The sequence below is a fragment of the Camelina sativa genome, chromosome 9 (assembly GCF_000633955.1).
Source record: "Camelina sativa cultivar DH55 chromosome 9, Cs, whole genome shotgun sequence".
Taxonomy (NCBI): Eukaryota; Viridiplantae; Streptophyta; class Magnoliopsida; order Brassicales; family Brassicaceae; genus Camelina; species Camelina sativa.
The window spans coordinates 25,664,283-25,685,356 of NC_025693.1; the positions used below are offsets into that span (position 1 = coordinate 25,664,283).

General features: G+C 35.0%; 3 protein-coding genes across 3 annotated transcripts; 2 read left to right on the plus strand and 1 right to left on the minus strand.

Moving 5' to 3' along the window:
* On the plus strand, positions 801–1,526 carry LOC104715697. Its single transcript, XM_010433083.1, has one exon. The coding sequence runs from the start codon at positions 801–803 to the stop codon at positions 1,524–1,526; it is 726 nt and encodes a 241-aa protein (XP_010431385.1).
* LOC104715698 (MATH domain and coiled-coil domain-containing protein At3g58370-like) lies at positions 9,894–10,519 on the plus strand. Its single transcript, XM_010433084.1, has 2 exons — positions 9,894–10,006; positions 10,114–10,519. The coding sequence occupies exons 1-2, from the start codon at positions 9,894–9,896 to the stop codon at positions 10,517–10,519; spliced, it is 519 nt and encodes a 172-aa protein (XP_010431386.1).
* On the minus strand, positions 13,314–15,711 carry LOC104712246 (probable 2-oxoglutarate/Fe(II)-dependent dioxygenase). Its single transcript, XM_010429099.1, has 3 exons — positions 15,112–15,711; positions 14,372–14,708; positions 13,314–13,717 (listed from the first exon to the last, which is right to left on the minus strand). Exons 1-3 carry the CDS (start codon positions 15,696–15,698, stop codon positions 13,469–13,471), a joined length of 1,173 nt encoding a protein of 390 aa, XP_010427401.1. The 5' UTR covers positions 15,699–15,711; the 3' UTR covers positions 13,314–13,468.

Here is a 21,074-nt window from a genome sequence, read left to right on the forward strand (position 1 = left end):
TCCAAGCAAACTTGGGCAGCACGCCGAGAATATTCACTGAATATTTTCTTGAGAGCTCCCTCCTTCCACTATATATAGAGGCATAACCTCTCATTATTTTTACACACAAAAAACATAAACACTCCTTCCTCTGAAGATCTCTCTCTCCCTCTCCCTTGCTTAGTCCAAGTAAGTTCTTAGTTTAGTAGTCTCGAGAGTATAACGTAGATCTGTTCGCTTGAGTTCTATTACTGGTGTGCTACTGTAATAGTTCGTGATCGGTTGTATCCTGGGATTCATAAATCGTGATTGTCCGAAAGCACTTACGGCCGATTTATTGAATTAAGGAAAGAGATATCATATCTCGCCTCCGTGATTTATTTACTGCTTTATATTATGCTGTTGTAATTTGTTTCTAATTTCTTTATTTAAATATAATTCGCATATTTTCTCAATTCGAGTTTTGCGCTCCTAACAGTCTTAATTCAATAAATCCGCTTTCTGCTTATCGCTTTAAACGGATTGAGAATTTTTCGAATTTTTATTTATTTAAAAAAAAACGATTTCAAAATCTTCTGAAAAACTGTTTCTGCTTTCATCTTTCGGTGCTTACGCGGAAAGTTTTGGAAGAACGCTTTTACTTTAATTCTTTCTTCTCTACTCTCTCTGGTTTCCACGAACGCTCTTAATGGAGTGAGTTTGTGAAACAAGTTTCTGCGAACGCTTGTTAAGCGAGTTTGCAAAACTAATTCAATGTAATTTAATTACTTGAATTGTTTGATTAATATATTAATCAGATCTGTTTATTGTGAATTAGAAAAATGTCTAGCGACAACACCAACAACGTTGATGGTGATAGGGTTCCTGCAACCCCTGTTGAAACTCCTGCGGAGTTGGCTTTACGCCTTGCTAAAGAACTTGAAAAGACGAAGCTTACCGATTCGGGTATGGAAAACGTGCGCCGAAATCTGTTCGGTAATGGATCAACCCACATGGGGATACCACCTTCGGCTTCCCAAGGGATGATGCCAGATAAGTTCGATGGCAAAGCTGGGTTCAAAACGTGGCAAAACAAGATGCGCTACTACTTGGCCAGCATGAACATGGAAAGGTACCTCACAGAGGATCCACCAACGCTTCCACAAGGTGACACTGACGTGTATGTGGTTGGAAGTATGGATAGTTGGGCTCAAGGAGACTACTGTTGCAAAGGTCAGATTCTGAACCGTTTGGTCAATGATCTGTATGACCTCTACAGTATGTACAAGACTTCAAAAGCATTGTGGCTAGCTTTGGAGACCAAGTACAAGACTGAAGAGTCTGGAATGCATAAATTCTCAACTACGAAGTTCCTGAACTTCAAGATGGTGGATTCCAAACCAATTATGGAACAAGTGGAAGCTCTTCAACGCATCTTTCAGGAGATCAATTTGGAAGGGATGTCGATCTGCAATGTCTTCAAAACGAATTGCTTGATCGAGAAGCTACCACCAGGCTGGTCGAATTTCAAGCATTACCTTAACTTCAAGCGTAAGGCAATGTNATAAGACAATGTCTCTTGATGATCTCATCCGTCTGTTGAGAGTTGAGGACAACAATCGTGGAGCTCATTCGGATGCTCAAAGCCAAGGGCATGATGTTCATGTAGCTGAGCATAAGGCCAAGTTTAAAGGCAAGGGTAAAGGGATCTCTATTCCTCATAAACCGTTGAAGGTGTCATCTGGACCAAACTTCAAGAAGAGCAACCTTGAGAGGAAGTTCAAAGGGAAGTGTCATCATTGTGGTAAGATTGGACACAAGGCTGATGTTTGCAAAAGCAAAGCAAAAGATCTCAAGTTGCAAGCAAACCTAACTGAAGAAGACATGGTTGCGGTGGTTACTGAATGTAACATGGTGGAAGACAACCCAGTGGAGTGGTACTACGACACTGGTGCTACCACACACATATGCTCTGATAGGACCATGTTCACCACCTATGTGCAGAACAAGTCAAATGAGCAGCTTTTCATGGGCAACACGGCGGTGTCCAAGATTGAAGGTAAAAGCAAAGTGGTTCTGAAGCTAACTTCTGATCGTGAGCTCACCCTCCAGAACGTGAAGCACGTACCTGATATGCGGAAGAATCTCATCTCTGGAACAGTGTTAAGCAAGCATGGTTTTTCCATCAATTTTGAGGCTGATAAGTTAGTTCTTAAGAAAAATGGGATGTATTTGGGAAAGGGTTTTGTTAAGGGTGGACTGATCAAAATGTCTGTAACGACAGTCCATCCAAAAATTGTAGCTTCTGCTTCTGTTGCTGAAATGAAAGAAAACCCTATTGCTTACTTGGTTGAGTCGTTTACTACTTGGCATGAACGTTTAGGACATGTCAATTACAAAACAATGCGAAAAATGCAAAACTTGAATTTGATTCCGAAATTCAAAACTAACCAAGAAAAATGTGAAGTGTGCGTACAGGCCAAACTCACTAAAACTCCCTCACCACGCGTTGAAAGAACAACCGAACCTCTAGGTTTAATTCACACAGACTTATGTGATTTAAAGTATGTGCAAACTAGAGGTGGTAAGAAATACTTTGTTACCTTCATTGATGATTGCACAAGATATTGCTATGTATATCTCTTGCATAGCAAAGATGAAGCACTGGAAAAATTCAAAGAGTTCACCCTCGAAGTAGAAAATCAGCTTCAGAAAACTATAAAAGTAGTTCGAAGTGATAGAGGAGGAGAATATAATGAGCCGTTCAATGCATTTTGCAGAGAAAAAGGCATTATACATCAGACAACCGCTCCCTACTCGCCAGAATCTAACGGAGTAGCGGAACGAAAGAATCGAACTCTGAAAGAGATGATGAATGCGTTGTTGCAGGAATCTGGGTTAGCCCAGAACATGTGGGGGGAAGCTTTGCTTACCACTAATTACATCCTCAACAGGATACCGCATAAGGTTACTGGCAAGTCACCATATGAGCTTTGGAAAGGTACAGTACCTTCGTACAAATACCTCAAAGTGTGGGGGTGTCTAGCAAAAGTGGCTGTACCACCTCCTAAAAAGGTCACAATTGGGCCTAAGACCGTAGACTGTATCTTCATCGGATATGCACATAACAGTAGTGCATATCGATTTCTGGTTCATAAATCAGATATTCCAGATATCCATGTGAATACAGTTATGGAGTCAAGAAATGCTTCATTTTTTGAAGACATTTTTCCCTGTAGGAAAACTCAAAAACGGACTCGTGAACAACGAGATGCAGCGACTTTGGAAGCTGGCAATACTTTGAGTACTACTTCTGTAGAATCAGAACTGGAACCTAGAAGAAGCAAACGAGCTCGCAAAAGTAAATCGTTTGGTGATGATTTTCTGATGATGGCATTTCTAGCTGAAAATCTACCAAGAACATACGCAGAAGCTATGTCTACACCTGATGCACCTTATTGGAAGGAAGCAGTCAAAACTGAAATAGACTCTATCATGCAACATCATACTTACGAGATGGCAGATCTACCACAAGGATTTAAGCCTTTGGGATGTAAATGGATTTTTACGATAAAACAAAAACTAAATGGCGATATTGAGCGGTACAAGGCTAGGCTTGTAGTGCAAGGATTTCGGCAAAAAGAAGGTTTAGATTTCTTTGATACCTATTCACCGGTAACAAGACTATCTTCGATCAGGATGCTCATAGGTATTGCAGCCTTGAGAAATCTTGAAATCCATCAAATGGATGTAAAAACTGCTTTTCTCCATGAAGATTTAGAAGAGAAAATCTACATGAAACAACCTGAGAAATTTGTTATTCCAGGACAAGAACACAATGTGTGTAAACTTGTGAAGTCATTATATGGACTCATATTTTATTCCTATTAAAAAAATATTCGTTAAATAAAATTAAAAAGACTGTTGAAGAATTGGATGTGAAATACACGCGCCATAAAAATGAGGGTGCAGGTTAAAAGAACGGAAACAAAAAAAGAGCCAATAGGAAAAATACAACAAAACGCTCTTCTTTGCATCTTTTTCCGTTTCGTCTCTTTCTTTATGGACACATCTCTTCTTTAACCGGACTTTTAATCATCTCTCGGTTTGGTTTAGTTTGATTTTAGACTCGGGTTACCTGCTATTTTTGTTACAATTCTCCCATATGAATTCGGGTGTGGCTCAATTCAAATTTCATGGGAACATGATTGTACCAACTCTAATTTATGGTTTTGTTGGTCTATAATTAGCCTATCTCTAAATAATTTTGCATCAATCTTTCTTCGAAAGATTTCTAAATCAGTGAAAACTTTACTTCACCGGTTCAAACCATTCACGTGGCACATTTTTATTAGTATTGCGTATTTGCATAATTAACATTTAACAATATGATCCACTCATTGCTACGAGAAGTCGAGACACACGTCCATACACACACGAGCACATGCTTGCAACTTTAAATTGGCCAGGTCGCTCTCTCTAATCCCAATACAATCATCAAGTACTTAAAAATAGAAGAAGACATGTTTGTCTTATCTCTAAAAATATTTGTATATCACACCTATAAACGATTTCGGATAAAATTAACATGATTCATACCACAATTCACACTTTTAGGATAAGATCCATTTTTCATTTTTTTTGAAGAAACTTGAAGAATAAATTATTGATTTTTTTGCCCAGCTACCGAGCTTGCTATTTGTATCTAAAAATTAATTTAATCGGTATCGGTTATTAAAATATGTTTCTTTTCTATATTTTCCACACAAAAAAATATTTCTTAATTCTAATTTGTTACATATTTTTATTTTTGGTAAAAGTGTGAAGAATTTGTTACATATTTGTTTGGGTAAACTGCAATTTGTAAATGCTGTAGATAACTTTTCTTTTTGTTGGTTTGTGTAAGAACAATATTAACTTTTTTTTTTGTTGGTCTTGCTCCTAAGTTAATAAACCAGCAAAATCATTATTATTTTGTTTTGGAATGAAATACAAATTAAGAATAAAAAAGAATCTGGTTATGGTAATAAAAAGATATTGGACTACATTCGAGACATGGATGGAAGCAGAGTATGATGAAGATCCTCGGGAACTTGTGAATTTCATCACTGATATTTGAATCATATGCGCGAATTGTGCGCGAATTAAGAAAGATTGCCTACTTATTGCGATCAAAGAGTAGTATGAACTGATAACCTGATTATATTTGCTATTTAATTTATATTTTTATACATTATAATCATAAATCATGTGTAGTAGCAAATATAATTAGAATGTATAATAATATAATAAAATATAGTGTATAAAAATCATGGCTAGCTTTTTTTTTTTTTTTCTTTCTTTACTAAATAATACTTTATCGTTACCATATCTATTAAAACAAATATATTCACTTTCGATTTTGGTCTACTAATTTCGAATAAATTTTGATTTCACCTTCTTATTATTGATTAAGGCTGTTTCGGAAATATCATCTGAGGAGATGTCTCTCGAGATGATGAGGGTTGCTGAATCAGACGGAGCCGACGAAACCAAGATGGAGATCATGGCTGACGAGTCGGAGGACGGCAAGGTGAAATCAAAATTAATAGACCAAAATCAAAGGTGAATATATTTTTTTAATAGATATGGTAACGATAAAGTATTATTTAGTAAAAAGGAAAAAAAGCTAGCCATGATTTACATAATATTTTACTATATTTTTATACATTCTAATTATATTTGCTACTACACATGATTTTATGATTATAATGTATAAAAATATAAATAGCAAATATTTTAAAATGTGATTTGATTTTAAATATAAATAGCAAATATTTCACCTTGTGTGAAATATAATTATTATTTTAAATATATCTAATATGCAATTATATATACATTTAGAAATCAAATAAAAATAAAATTTAAATTACTATAAATGAAAAGTCATATTTAATATTTTTATCATATGAATTTAAATATCAGAGTGATGACAAAAAAATGATTTAATATTAATTAGTAATAAATTATTTGTGTTCCATACAAATAATTTTTCTGGATCAACTAGTTTCCTTATCCTCCCAACGTCGGAGATAATGTTCAAAGTTGGCTCAACGATGATACAACACACCACTGGGAAACATGTGACGAAGAATCACGTCTCTGGGGTGTATCACACAAAGGTGATGACCCTATCAGAAGCTACTTCGGACTCTGCAACTTCGGAGGAGGACCCACCAAATCATGGCTAGCTTAGTTCGATATTTTCATATTCTTATTTTTAATAGCTGCTTAAACTTTCAAAAGTGATCACTCATATTTTATTTTTATTAAAAAATATTCGTTAAATAATTAAAAAGACTGTTGAAGAATTAGAGGGAAAAGGGCCATTTCATACCCGTACACACTCCAAAAGTGCGAATTGCTACCTGTACAAATAAGGAGTGCCAATTTATACATGTACCCTAAGACATTTCAAATTTCATACCTGTACTCACGAAATTGAGCCAATTTCACAGTCCACGTTAACGGATTTAAGTCAACCGTTAGAGATGCTGACTCAGAATCCACGTGTGTATTGACTGCCATCGAAAATGCAAAACGATGTCGTTTTGTTTTCTTCGAAAAAAAATTGTGGAACATCCACACACTGGTGGTTCGATCCCATGACCTCTTCTATGATTAGCATAGGACTTAACCAGTTTATCCCACAACAATTCTCGAAAGAATCATACAAACTTATTGATATAAACCTAAGGTAGCATCCATCGAAATAGAAAAAAATTGTAGAAATCCCCACTCCCGCGGGTCGAACCCACATACTCAGATACATAGAGCATAGGATTTAACCAACTGATTCCACAACAATACTCGGTCATAACACACAAATTTATCTTTATAAACCTAAAAGGTATCTAAGTCCAAATTAAATGAATTTGAATCGGGGGAAAAATAAAAATCCTAGGGTTCTTTTTCTTCTCTCAAATATAACTGATAAATTTAAAAATTTATATTTAAATTATAAATTTATAATTTCTAACTGAGAATTAAATATAAATTTATAAATTAAATATAACTGAGAATATATTTATAAATTTAAATTTATAAATTAAATTAAATGAAATTATAAATTATAAATTTATATTTAATTCTCAGTTATAAATTATAAATTTAATAAATTTATAATAAATTTATAATTTATAACTGAAAATATAAAGATAAATTTGTATAACTGTTAAATTTATAAATTTATAATTTATAACTGAGAATTAAATATAAATTTATAAATTAAATATAACTGAGAATATATTTATATTTAAATTAAATTAATTTATATTTAAAAATTAAATGAAATATTATAAACCTTAAACTTTAAACTTTAAACATTTCATTTAACTGATAATTTATAAATTTATAAATATATTCTCAGTTATATTTAATTTATAAATTTATATTTAATTCTCAGTTATAAATTATAAATTTATAAATTTAACAGTTATACAAATTTATCTTTATATTTTCAGTTATAAATTATAAATTTATTATAAATTTATTAAATTTATAATTTATAACTGAGAATTAAATATAAATTTATAATTTATAATTTCATTTAATTTAATTTATAAATTTAAATTTATAAATATATTCTCAGTTATATTTAATTTATAAATTTATATTTAATTCTCAGTTATAAATTATAAATTTATAATTTAAATATACATTTATAAATTTATTAGTTATATTTGATAGAAGAAGAACCCTATGATTTTTATTTTTCCCCCAATTCAAATTCATTTAATTGGGACTTAGATACCCTATAAAGATAAATTTGTGTGCTATAACTGAGTATTGTTGTAAGATCAGTTGGTTAAGTCCTATATTGTCTGTATCTGAGGACGTGGGTTCGACCCGTGGGAGTGAGGATTTCTACTGCTTTTTCGATTTTGATGGATACTATATTAGGTTTATATCAATAAGTTTGTATGATTCTTTCGAGAGTTGTTGTGGGATAAACTGGTTAAGTCCTATGTTAAATATGGAAGAGGTCGTGGGTTCGAACCATCAGTGTGTGGATATTCCATGAATTTTTTTCGAAGAAAACAAAACGACGTCGTTTTGCATTTTGAGTCAATACACACGTGGATTCTGAGTCAGCATTTCTAACGGTTGACTTAAATCCGTTAACGTGGACTGTGAAATTGGCTCAATTTTGTGAATATAGGTATGAAATTTGAAATGTCGTAGGGTACATGTATAAATTGGCACTCCTTATTTGTACAGGTAGCAATTCACACTTTCGGAGTGTGTACGGGTATGAAATGGCCCTTTTCCCAAGAATTGGATGTGAAGAAATACACGTACCATAAATATGAGGGTGGGAGTTAAACGAACGGAAAACAAAAAGAGAGCCAATAGGAAAAGCTTCTTTGCATCTCTTTCATATGGACACATCTCTTCCTTGACCGACTTTTTATCATCTTGGTTTGGTTTGGTCTGATTTTAGACTCGGCTCAGCTGTCATTTTGTTACAATTCTTCATATGAATTTCTGGTTTGGCTCAATTCAATGGAGCATGATTGTACCAACTCTAATTTATGGTTTTGTTTGTCCATAATTAGTCTATCTCTAAATAATTTTGCATCGATCTTTCAAAGAAAAAAATTCCAAATCAGTGAAAGCTTTACTTGACCAGTTCAAATTATTCATGTGGCACATTTTTATTAGTATTTCGTATTTGCATACTTAACAATATGATCCACTTATTGCTACGAGAAGTCGAGACAGTACACGTCCACACACACGAGCACATGCTTGCAACTTTAACTTAAATTGGCCAGGTCGCTCTCTCTAATTAATCTCAATATAATCATCAAGTTAAGGATGGAAGAAGACATGTTTGTCTTATCTCTAAGATTAATTTTATATCACTCTAGCTATAAACGATTTCGGATAAAATTAACATGATTCATACCACAAATCACACTTTTAGGAATAAGATCATTTTTCATTTTTTTGTGAAAAATAAATTATTCATTTTTTTTGCCCAGCTACCGAGCTATTTGTATCTAAAAACTAATTTAATCGGTATCGGTTTTTAAAATATGTTTCTTTTCTATATTCTCCACACACAAAAATATATTTCTTTTTTCTAATTTGTTACATATTTTTATTTTTGGTAAACATGTGAAGAATTTGTTACATATTTGTTTAGATTCGAGTTTGTCTTTCCATTTTTCTTCTAAGACTTTATATATATATATATATATATATTAGATTAAGACCCGTGTTCAATTTATTTTATTTATATTGTATTTTTTATATAAAATATAATTTATGTTATTGTTTTTAAAAGTTTTTTTTTGATAAAACATTATGCAATAAAATTATATGCTAAATGTGAAGGCTTGAAAAAACACCTATTTTGTAAGTTTTATATTGTTAATTATTCTAGATAAGTAGCCGTGCTATAACACTGGTTAAATTTTATTTCGTAATCTATCTTGTAACCCACTATCTATCTTGTAACCAATCAATCTATCAATTTCGTAATCTATCTTTGGTTAACGTTGTGGTGTGTGGTCTATCGATAAAATATGTGGAAAATAAATTTGTAATATTATATTTAAAGATTTTTGGAAACAACGTGATATAAGACTAAAATCTTCCAAAAATACAGTTTGGAATATTCATGATTTTATTTGTTACCATTAATATATCAATTATCAATTTGGAATATCCCTAATATTTAGGTGTAACTATTAATATTAATATATAAATTAATATATAACCTATCTATAACTTATTTGTAACCATTTATTAAAAATATAAAGTTTACAAAAACTATGTTGTATACTTCCCTTTTATTAAAAAGGGGATATATATATATATATATATATAAGCGAGCGGATCTAGGGTTTCAATTGATCCAGTAGTTGCGGCTGCAAGGAGTCTTTTCAATGGAGGATCAACTTTGTGAGAACCAGTTCACATTGGTGATTAGTAATATCTCCTCTTTGCAATCCGTTGGGAAGAAATATACTGATGCATTCGTGATCGGTGGATGTAACTGGTAAGAAAGATAAGTTGTTTTTTTCTTTATCTTTAATTTGGTCCTCCAATATTTTTAGGTATTAGGGCTTCCATGCATTAAACGTTTCAATGGTTTTGTGCTTGCAGGCGTGTTGTGGCGACTTCCAAGGGAGAGAAATATAACGAGTCTCTGTCGCTGTCTTTGGCGGTTGCTGATGCTGAGTCGTTGCCTTTTGGATGGAGAAGACACGTAGAGTTTTCTTTTACGATAGTGAATCAACTTTCTGAAGAACAACACTCCGAACTGGAAGATATCTTTCGTGATTTTACGGAAACAAAAGTAATATTTGATTACAAGACTCATGAATGTGGTTGTGCATCCAGTATTCCCCTCGGAAGACTTGATGCCAAATATGGTGGATTGATACTGAATGAACAAGTCAAGATTTTGGGAGAGGTTAATGTTCTTGAAGCTGTTTGGAAGTCTGGACCTATTACCATTGAACTCCATGGGTTTCAAGTGTTTCCTTCAGAGATGAAACGTTTTCAATAAACATCCAGACTTTGCTTCAGGCTTCATTGGAAAGAATGAATCCCCGTGCATGAAGAGAATGTTCATCAATATTCTAATCTGGTTGATTAGGACGCATGCACAGGTCGCCTCATAAAATCTCAAGCAATAATTTGATTCATGCGCATCATTCTTTGGTATTTATGAAAGAAGTTGGATTTAAGGTTGGTTGGTTGGAGAAGAAGCTGAATGAGGTCAAACGAAAGAAGGATAAATTAGGAAGGCCATAGAAGAAGTGATCGATGCACATCATATTACTATTATTTCTTTCTTCGTCTTTATTCTTTATTTTGTAATGTGTTTTTTTTTTTCTACTACCTTCATCAAGAATTAATGTGCTTTCCACCGCCTAATAGGGTTTTGCTTCCATCTTGTTGCATTGCTTTTGAAATTCTCTTAACATTGGATGATGTTTTTTTTCTTGACTATACTAGTTGTTTTTCTTAACATTGCACCTTTTGTATTTAGAGGAAATCACAGAGAGGAGCAAAAACAACCGCAGCTTCCAAATTCCAATACACGAACATCGAAATACACATCGGTTTTGTCTCGGATGCTCATTGTTAACAGAGGTGGGTACGGAGAAAATTCTTGCTAATTAATTTGCAGTTACTCAATTCTTTGAATGATGAAAGTGAAGACTTGCAACCGCATTGCAAGACATGTTCTCTGAGACTGTAAGTGACCCTATCCAATATATAGTTGTTGTTTCTGTTCTGTTGCCTTTTTTCTAATCTGTCTTGTTTTGCATACGATGTGTGGTGTGCGAGACTACTAAACAGTATCTATATTGCTGGTAAACAAGTTTGTTTTCTGTGTGTGATCATATGTATACTTGAACTTAGAAGTTCCTCGTAGCTCTAGGCTTGTGATCGTGGCTGTCTCCATCATATGTATAAGTAGTTGCTTACAACATATAGAAGTTAACAACCCTCTAGTCTTTAGCGGACAAGAATGCGAGGGACTACAAAGCATCCCTGCCTCCCTGGCCAATGCAACAAGGACATAGCTTTCTCGGACTTTGGCGTATATATCAATGATTGGAGTTGGAGGTTATCAATATCTTCTCTGTTTCCAGTTTAAATAGACAAGAAATGCTGTGTTTATTTATGTTGGCTGCTTCTAATTGTTTCTTGTAATCCAACAACAGACAAGTGTGGTTTCTCTGATTCCTGCCATTGAAATATATAAGATTTTCAAAAAATTCTCCCAATATCTGTTTTTTTTTTTTTTTTTTCCGTTTCTTTCTTGTTTGAGGATCTGCATGAAAATATGTGAAGAGGTCAACACTATAAGTCTAAAATAACCGATTCTCTTATGCCTAAGTGATATAGAATTAGAAGTTCATTAACTTTTTATATGGTACTAATATGACCGTGCGGATTGAAATTCCTTCCATTTGTTTATTTGGTAATTATTATTTAAACATCGTATATGTAATTATTTTATTTATTTTAAAAGTTTTTTTTGGATGAAACACTATGCCATAAAATCATATACTAAATATGACTTATGAAAATAACATCTATTTTGTAAGACATATTAGTATATCTAGATTTTGATCCGCGGTATAACGCGGATTAAGTTGTATGATAAAAAAAAATTAATTTTTGTTAATTTTATTTGATTTGTTTAGTATTTATTATATATTGTATTTTGATTGTTAATTCTATGATTTAACATATAATATAACACATATTAATTTTAGGACCAAATATGTAACGTATGTTTGTCAAAATCATCGTGACCGAGAAAGCCTACCAAACAGCATTATTCCAAACTTAAATTTAATCCTAGAAATCATATTTTTGAAATTTTAACCCTTGCTCTAACAAATCAAATTAGAGTGTTTATAATTTTTAACTTTTTGATCTATCATATATTTAGGATATTCTTAAAAATATCAAATTAAACTATTTTTAAAGATTCCAAATTAAATTATTTAAATTTTTTATTATAGTATATAAAACTATACAATTCAACAAAAAAATATATGAAATGAATTTAATATTCAAATTTTGACATGTTACTTAGTCAAAATTTTCTGATAAAGTAAGGTAAAATTTTATTTTTTAGTATAATCGGAAATTACTTGTAATCTGCGGAAGAGTGATTAATTTCTGAGATTTTTTTGCCTATATATGGTTAATTAAATATTATTTGGAGATTTTATTTTATTCTTTAGAATATATTTTTAAGAGGATCTCAATCCTAAATCTATATAACCTATCAAATAATTAATCCATATAACCTATCAAATAATTAATTTTAGCTATAACCTATATTAATATTATATGGTGTACCAATTTGAAGTCGTATACTTCCGTTTTATTAAAAAAAGGATTAACTGTCTAAATCCTATGTGGAGGTCATTCAACTTTCAACACTGAGTATAGATGTATTAATTTTTAAAAGATCAAACCATATATATATGTATATAAATTCGTAAAATTTCTAAGATACTTCTATATTAATTCACCTAATGGAATGGGAAAAGAATGAGTAATCAAGTCACTTGGAAAGGTAACTCATTTCTCAAAAACTCTTTACAGATTCTGGCGTCAAAAGCTTTAGCAAAAGGTTTCTCGCTACAACAGATGCACCAAAAGCCGAGAATATTTCACACACATATATAAAAGACCTCAAATCCACAAAATATGGCATAAACATAAACGTCAGTAATATTTTGAAAACAATATTGTCAATATTACTTAGCACACAACATTTTAACATGTAAAAAAAAAAAAAAAAAACGAGCCGAAGAAAAACATGCATAGATCAAACGCATATGCTAAAAACATAATGCAAACTTCCTCATAAAACAACACAATTTATAATACAGTACTTAACAGATAAAAACATTGCTCTTTATTTATACGACAAGAAAACATGATAAAACACTATAAAATCTTCCAATGTACGCACGTTCTACTACCGAGGGGATTTAAGTTCCTCGATATGACATTTGCTACGTGGGCCTTGCGTACGAATGAATTGACGGTAGCGATTGTATGTGGTGGAGGAGTAGAGAGGTGGTGAATCTACGGTCACCAGCTCCTTCAACGGCTCGATCGGAACATCGCCCTTTGGGTTGTAGAAGAACGCCAACGACAACCTCTCATTTGCAGGGTTGACGATCACTCTGTGTTCTACGCTTTTGTATATTGAATTGCTCAGCATCTAACCAAAACCAAAATGTTCAACGTTCGTTAAATGATAGCTAGGCCGTATATTGTGATTTTACTCTAACAAAGCAATAAAGCAATCATATATACGTGGCTAAAAACATAAATATCAAAATGATTGTTGTTTGACTAGGTCGGCGGTTATGGTTATAGCACGTTTGAAACATGTAAACAATTTGTGAGCTTTGTCTTAGACGTTGAAATTGTTTTTTCCTGTTCCCTTTGGTCTTGTTGAACCTTTTCTTTTTCCTTTAATAGAGGCACATGTCGAATTAAAGAACGGAAGTGAATATGGCGACGTGGTTTCACCAATACCTTATTGTCGATTTATTTCCCATCAACTTTATATTTTCTTTCCAAAAACCCTTTTACCTTTTTTTTTTATATAAAAAATATGAATATTAGTAAGTCCGCTCCACGTGATATTACTTTCATTTCCTTATCATTGATAATCTTTAGTCTAAAATAATGAAGAAACGAAATTAGTAAATTATTATGGAGGAAATCGAATATTATTGGTTAGCTAATGACATAAGTCAAAGTAAACAGCAAATGTATCCAAATTCTTAGTTTGAATTTTGGTTTAATTTTTTTATAGTTACATATAAATAATAATTAATAAGGAAAAAGAACCGAATAAAACAGTCACCTGAATTTGGTCACCAATGTTAACGATGAAAGCATGAGGAGCTGGTTCGACTGTGATCCATGCGTCGTCGGATCCACGAACCTGAAGACTGGCGGCTTGTTCATCCGGCAAGAGAATGGTCAATCCGCCGGGATCAGAGTGCGGAGATAGGCCGAGAGCTAACTCCGGCTGAGGGCATTTCGGGTAATAATTAACCCTTAAACATCCTCCTGATTCCTCTTTACCACCAAACGCATTTTGAAGCATGTCCTCTTGTAATCCCAAGTTTCTCGATAATATCTTCATCAATTCCTCGCACAATTTCACAAGTTCCTTGCAGTAATCCTCCAATATATCCCTATATAATTCAATGACAAGATTTTTTTTTTAAAGATTTCGGTTTTAATCTCTTAAAAAATATAATTCGAATCAATTTTAAGATATAATAATAGCTCGATTGAACAACTAGTATATTCTTAACATGTGCGCGCGTTATGAATGAATAATCCATTAAAAAAGATTTGGACTAGTATACGTCGGTTTAGTTTTCCAAGATGAATATTTTATACAGAAAGAGACTTAATTGTAAAATATCTTAGGTTTCATATATTGAGCTTGAAGTAATTAGTAATTAGTAATTAGAGTTACATGAGTGGGCTAGGAAATTCAAATCTTTTTTATTAAAGAGATTCATAAACGTGAAGAAATTCCTTTTTATATAATTATAAATAACTAAGAAGAAAATTTTAAACAAAATATACCGGCAATGAAGAGGCAAGGAAGGCCACTTGGTGTAATCCTTTAAAGACGAAGGTTGGTAGTGAAGAAAATAGTAATCGCTCCAATCAAGAATAGCACCCTTTTCAACGCCTAGTCGGCTTCCATATCCCTCGTAAGTCTTGGGCGAATTAGCATGCATATTTTTTAGCTCCATGGGAAGATGAAAGAACTTTCTCCATGTGGCTTTAGCCTGGTCCATGAGCTGCGGGTTCATCCCATGGTTCACCACTTGGAAAAATCCCTTTTCTCTACAAGCTTTTGAGATCTCATCAAGCGTTTTGGCTTGACGAGTTATGTCGTCTGTGTATAAGCCACCTAAGTCAATGATGGGAATGGTGGTGGCCGTGTGAGGGTTGATTTTGTTGTGAGAGGTTATGTTTGGACGCTGAGATAGAGGCTTGACATAACGGTTTGGTATGGCTCGGAGGTTGCTTTCAGATAAGGATTGGACACGGACTATAGGCTCAGGCCAGTCTTGGATCATGCTCATTGCTTTGGTTATTAGTTGATAAAGGGAGATGAAGGAGGAGGCTGAGGATGAGTGAAGGAGTACTAATAAGGAAGTCATATATATATAGAGCCATAGAGAGAAGAAAAAACTATAGATGCATGCATTATTATGTTTTCTTTTTTAGTAACTTACAAAATATTATGTGAAATAAATTAATTATAGTGGTTGAAGTTGCTTTGTAAACCAGTTGAAAAACCATCTTACTTTCGCCAGAGATGAAGTCTCATCCACTGCAAAAATAAATGTTTTTTTTTTCACATGACTAGAGATTAAAAATTGATGTTACGTGTTTGTGTTAACAATTTCCAAAACATATTTACTAACTAAACGAAACAGTTGTTCTTTATTTTTAGTGTTCAAGAAAGCGGTCTAGGCGGTCGCCTAGGCGCCATCTAGGCGCTAGACGCTCAGCAGACGCCTAGACGACCGCTTAGACCGCCTAAAATCACGTAATATTATTTTATTGTATATTTTTTATTTTTAATTACATATATTTAAAATTTTAAGTTTATATTCATATAAATGTTAATATGTTATTAATCTAAATTAAATAAAATATAATTTTACTAATTTTAGTTTATGATTTATTATTATTTATTTCTTCTAACATATATTTTTACATAATTTTACATATAATATAATATATATAATGTTCGTATTGTAAACGCCTAAACCGCCTTAAAACGCCTAAAATTCCGACTAGGTGTTCTAGATGCTAGGCGCTGGGTCACCGTCCACATACCGCCTAGCGCTTTCTTGAACACTGATTTTTATGAACTCAACGCAAAGTTTTAACAACAAAACACAAACGCAAGTTAGTGGTTCACAGTTCGTTTAGACTGACATCATAATAATTATATGATCCGAATCGCCTTATAAATACATTCGAATAATACTTATAACCTAATTATAATTTTATTAGGACCACAACAAAACACTGGTTCCGGTCTGTAATCGGGATTAGCTATTCAAAAATGAAGTGCCGGTCTTGAATTTAACCACAGCGAGTCAATGATTAGGTACATGCATAACAGTGTATACAAACGACAAACGGGGAGATCTAATGGATAGGATAGATAATTAGAAACCTATCAATTTATAACCACAGAGAAATAAAAGTATCTCTAGATGATGAGGCCGACGTTAAATCTCGACGCCAATTGTCGAGGGACATTCGTTGAATTTCTCACGTTTTTATATTAGACTATATATATTTAAAAACACAATGCCAAAAGATAACCACTTGTCTTAAATATAGATTTTCGTGCTGTATACATGAAATTCAAATTTCTTACTAAATATAAGACTGCAAATGTTTTTTTATATATAGACACTTTTCTCGATTGATTGAGGCTCTAAGCCTCTAACTATAACTAATCTTTTAGATGTAAAACTGGTTTTGTATTTCGTTAATTGCTGCCTGATCTAACCAAATCTAAATAATTGAAAAAAAAAAAAGAGTTGTGGAAGATTTTCAAATTAAAAGCTAAAATCTGTATTGTTAAATTTTTAAAGCAAAATTTGTAATGATTTGAAAAATGTCTACTGCTACACTAAAATATAAATTATTCTAATAAAGAGTTAATTTTTGTAAGCTACTATACGTTTAGTTTTGGTTTGAAAAAAGAACAAATGAAATCCTTCATTTTATTGTATGATCCACATAAACTAAAGGAAAAATTGCAAATTGGTTAAGGTGTTTAATTAAGTCCTACGGCATCTAGAGTGCATTTATACATCATAGAACAAATCAGATACACACACATTTAAGGTGTGATCATGTTATATTTATATACATAGATATTAGAAAATTGGTTATGATCCTTCCTTGAGACGTAGTAATAAATAAAGAAGGTGTGGACAGTTAAATGTAACAAACTGAAATTAGTATTTCGTTTCACTGAAAGATCTTTCACTAAAATCTTGTCGATCTATTTATCTATCAATTCAGTAGATCAAACTGAAACCTAAAAACTTACAGTGGATCTTGTCGGAAAAGTCGATGACAGACAACAAAACAAATGGAAGCACCAAAAAGACAAAGAAGATAGAGCAGCAGTCATCGACTTCCAATAGGAATAAGCCACGACACACTGACTACACAGAAGTTGCGTTCTGATTGGCTACTTGTGATACAATAATGCGTTTGCAGTCATGTGATATCGACTTGTAAAATTATCTGGATTCCGAACTAACGCACTATTGTTGTATTAAATTTACGGTTTACATGGACATTTTACAAAATAATCGAAATTTATAAATTTCTTTTTAAACAAAACTAAAGCATAGCTTAGTGTTGGACATGGGCTGCGCCCCAATATGCCACTTGGCCCAACAAGATAAGTTCTGTGATTTTGGCCCGACGAAATCAGATGAAAGACATTAATAATCCGTAAAGGACAATCTCGGGAATTCACGATGGGAACCCTAGAAAACCCTCGGTCTACAGTCCACTATATAAAGAAACAGTACTCATTGGAGAAGGGGAGCAGACCCTCGAACAATACACAGAGAGCAATACTTTGCGTCTAAAACATTGTTGTTATTTTCTATACAATTTCCTGTTAGCTTCCGAGCTCGTCGTGACTCACTTGTCAGTTCTCCTGTGAACTGACGAGCACGATCTTGGCTCGTTTTAGTGACGACCTCGCATCCTTATCGTTAATAAAGAACAAACTTCACTCTTTCCCCTAAAATCGATATTTATTTAGTGTTGTGCAATCCCCAGTACAAACAATTGGCGCCCACCGTGGGGCAAGAGTAGAGCGCTTCTTTTTGACGAATAAATACCGACGGTCCTCACTTCCTCGAAGTTTCAAGATTCATGACGAACCCTAGCGACGATCTCAACGAAGCAACGGAGCAACCAACGGAGCAGCGATGGGGGCGAACGAGAACACGAACTGTCCCGCCTCTACCCTCCTCGATGATCTCAACCGAACGCTCCTTGCCGAGCACGATCCCTCCACCAGCGCCCAACGCACCCTTCGAGCCTCTCGCAACTGCAAACGCCGGACCTGCACCTGCCACCGACCAGCGGGTAACTAACGCCGCCACTCTCACCAACGTTGCCGCTCTCCCCAGCGCTGCTCTCACCAATGCTGCCGCTCATTCCAATTCTGCCTTTCCAAATGCTTTGCCCACATCACAAAGGAGCGGACTCGATGACCCGATGCATACCGTACTCGATGGGCCAATCCCACCTCTTGCTGCCGCACTTGACGAGCATCGTCAAACCGTGGCTACAGCTGTCACTGATAACGCCGCGCTCCCAGCTCTCTTGCTTGCTGGACAGAGGAACAACTTCGACGATATGATGCAGACTATCCTCGACAAGATCAATAGTCGGGACACACGAACAGCTGAGAAGCTCGACGCACTCGTTGCAACACAAGAAGTATTGCAGGACCAAATTAACAGACTCCAGCAAAGAAAGCACGATCGTCGACACACTAGCTACCCTGCCGACCTGGACACACTACCATCCCTGTCACCGCCAGTCGAGGAACGCTCAGAGAGTCACAGACGCCGACTGACGTCCATCATCGAAGGATCCTTCGAAGACCACACCAGAGACGCGGCGCCCGCCGATCAAGACCAAACGCACCGTCGTAGCAAGCGTAGTAGGAGCCAGCCGACTCCAACACTGTCGAACCACCATCCGCGCGACAACCTGAAAGATTACAAGGATTTAAAAATCCAGCGACTTGAAGCGATCGTAAAGGACATCTCGGCCAAGATACATCGAGCAACAAGCGCTGCCCCCAACTTGGAGAAGGTGCTCGAAGAGGCTCAACGCTCACCCTTCACGACAAGAATCTCTAGCGTCCGCGTTTGTTACATCAATAAGTTCAAGTTCATTCCGTACAACGGGCTAACTGACCCAAAACCTTTCTTAACATCGATGAGTGTTGCAATCAACCGAGCACACTTTAGTCCTGAAGAATACGATGCCGGATGCTGTCAGATGTTTGTGGAAAACTTAGCCCTTGACGCACTAAGTTGGTTTTCTCGTCTTGAAGCCAATTCGATAGATAGCTACTACGAGCTCACTGCTGCTTTCCTGCAACACCACTCGACCTTTATGATAAAAGGGGCATCTAACGCTGATCTCTGGACGATGTACCAAGAGGACGACGAATCGCTCAGAGAGTTCATGGAACGATTCAAGAAGGTTGTTTCAAAGCTCGCCATTGCAGACGATACTGCGATCTCCGCTCTCCAAAATGCTCTGGCATATGGGTCTCGCTTCAGGGACGATATTATCATATACGAGCCTCTGACACTCGACGACGCACTGCACCGGGCTAACAAGTACATCGAGGTAGAAAAAGAGATAGACGCAAGGTCAAACCATCCATCAAGATAACCGGTCGTTGAACTCAGCCAAATCGAAGAATAACAAGGCGCCTTAGGGCAAAAAAAAAGAAAAAAAAAAAAGAACGCTCGTCATACCGAGCTCTCCCTTCGCAATATGAACTACGAATGGCTTGATCCTTTCTAAGGGTACATAGGCAGCCCATCAAAAGGCACAGCTATACCAAAAAAAAAAAAAACAAAAGTTTGAACACTTCAAAACCAAAACGAGCTCTCTCGAACGAGTCCGTCTCAGCGAGATGTCCAGCTCTTACATCGACCCTCTGGCCAAGGGAACGATTTAAAACGCGTTCCTCATGGATGCAGCGGTGAAATAATCCGCACAAAATAAGCCGACCCAGATCGCATTCAGCTAGCAGGCGTTTAAGTTTGTATAAGCCAAGTTCTCACTTGCACTTTCTTGCCGACCTCGTGGCACACATAGGGTAAGCCGAACACCAGGGCCGCACCTAAAAGGTATGACGAGCTCATCTCGATTACCACCCTAAACATTTGGTATTCGACACACGTAATAGGATAAGCCAAGAGACGTCTTGCACCGTAAAGTACAACTCGATACCAAAGATAGGAAAAGCGCAATTTTATTCCATAACCAAAGAGCGAACAAGTTCAAAATAACGATTAACAAAAGGCCATGCTCGGCACAAGTTCAAAATAACAACCAACAAAAGGCCATGCACGGCACAAGTTCAAAATAAAAACCAACAAAAGTAAGCAATGCTCGGCATAGATTCAAAATAAAATAACATAAAGCCACGCTTGGCACAAAATAAAATAACATAAAGCCAATCTTCTATCCCCAGATCGGCATTGGAAGGCACATCGAACTGCAGCTCATCGACCGTCTCCCGAAAAGATCGGCAATCGCTATGCAAAGCTCCCCATTGCCGATCTCAACATTTCCAGGCTCGTCAATGCCAACCTCATCACCATTGCCGAGCTCGTCACTTATATTGCCGAGCTCATCAATGCCGACCTCGTCGCACCACCCTTCGATCCTTACAAGGCCAACCTCGACGTTTCTTTCATCAACCACATTCCCGGATATTGCCTTAG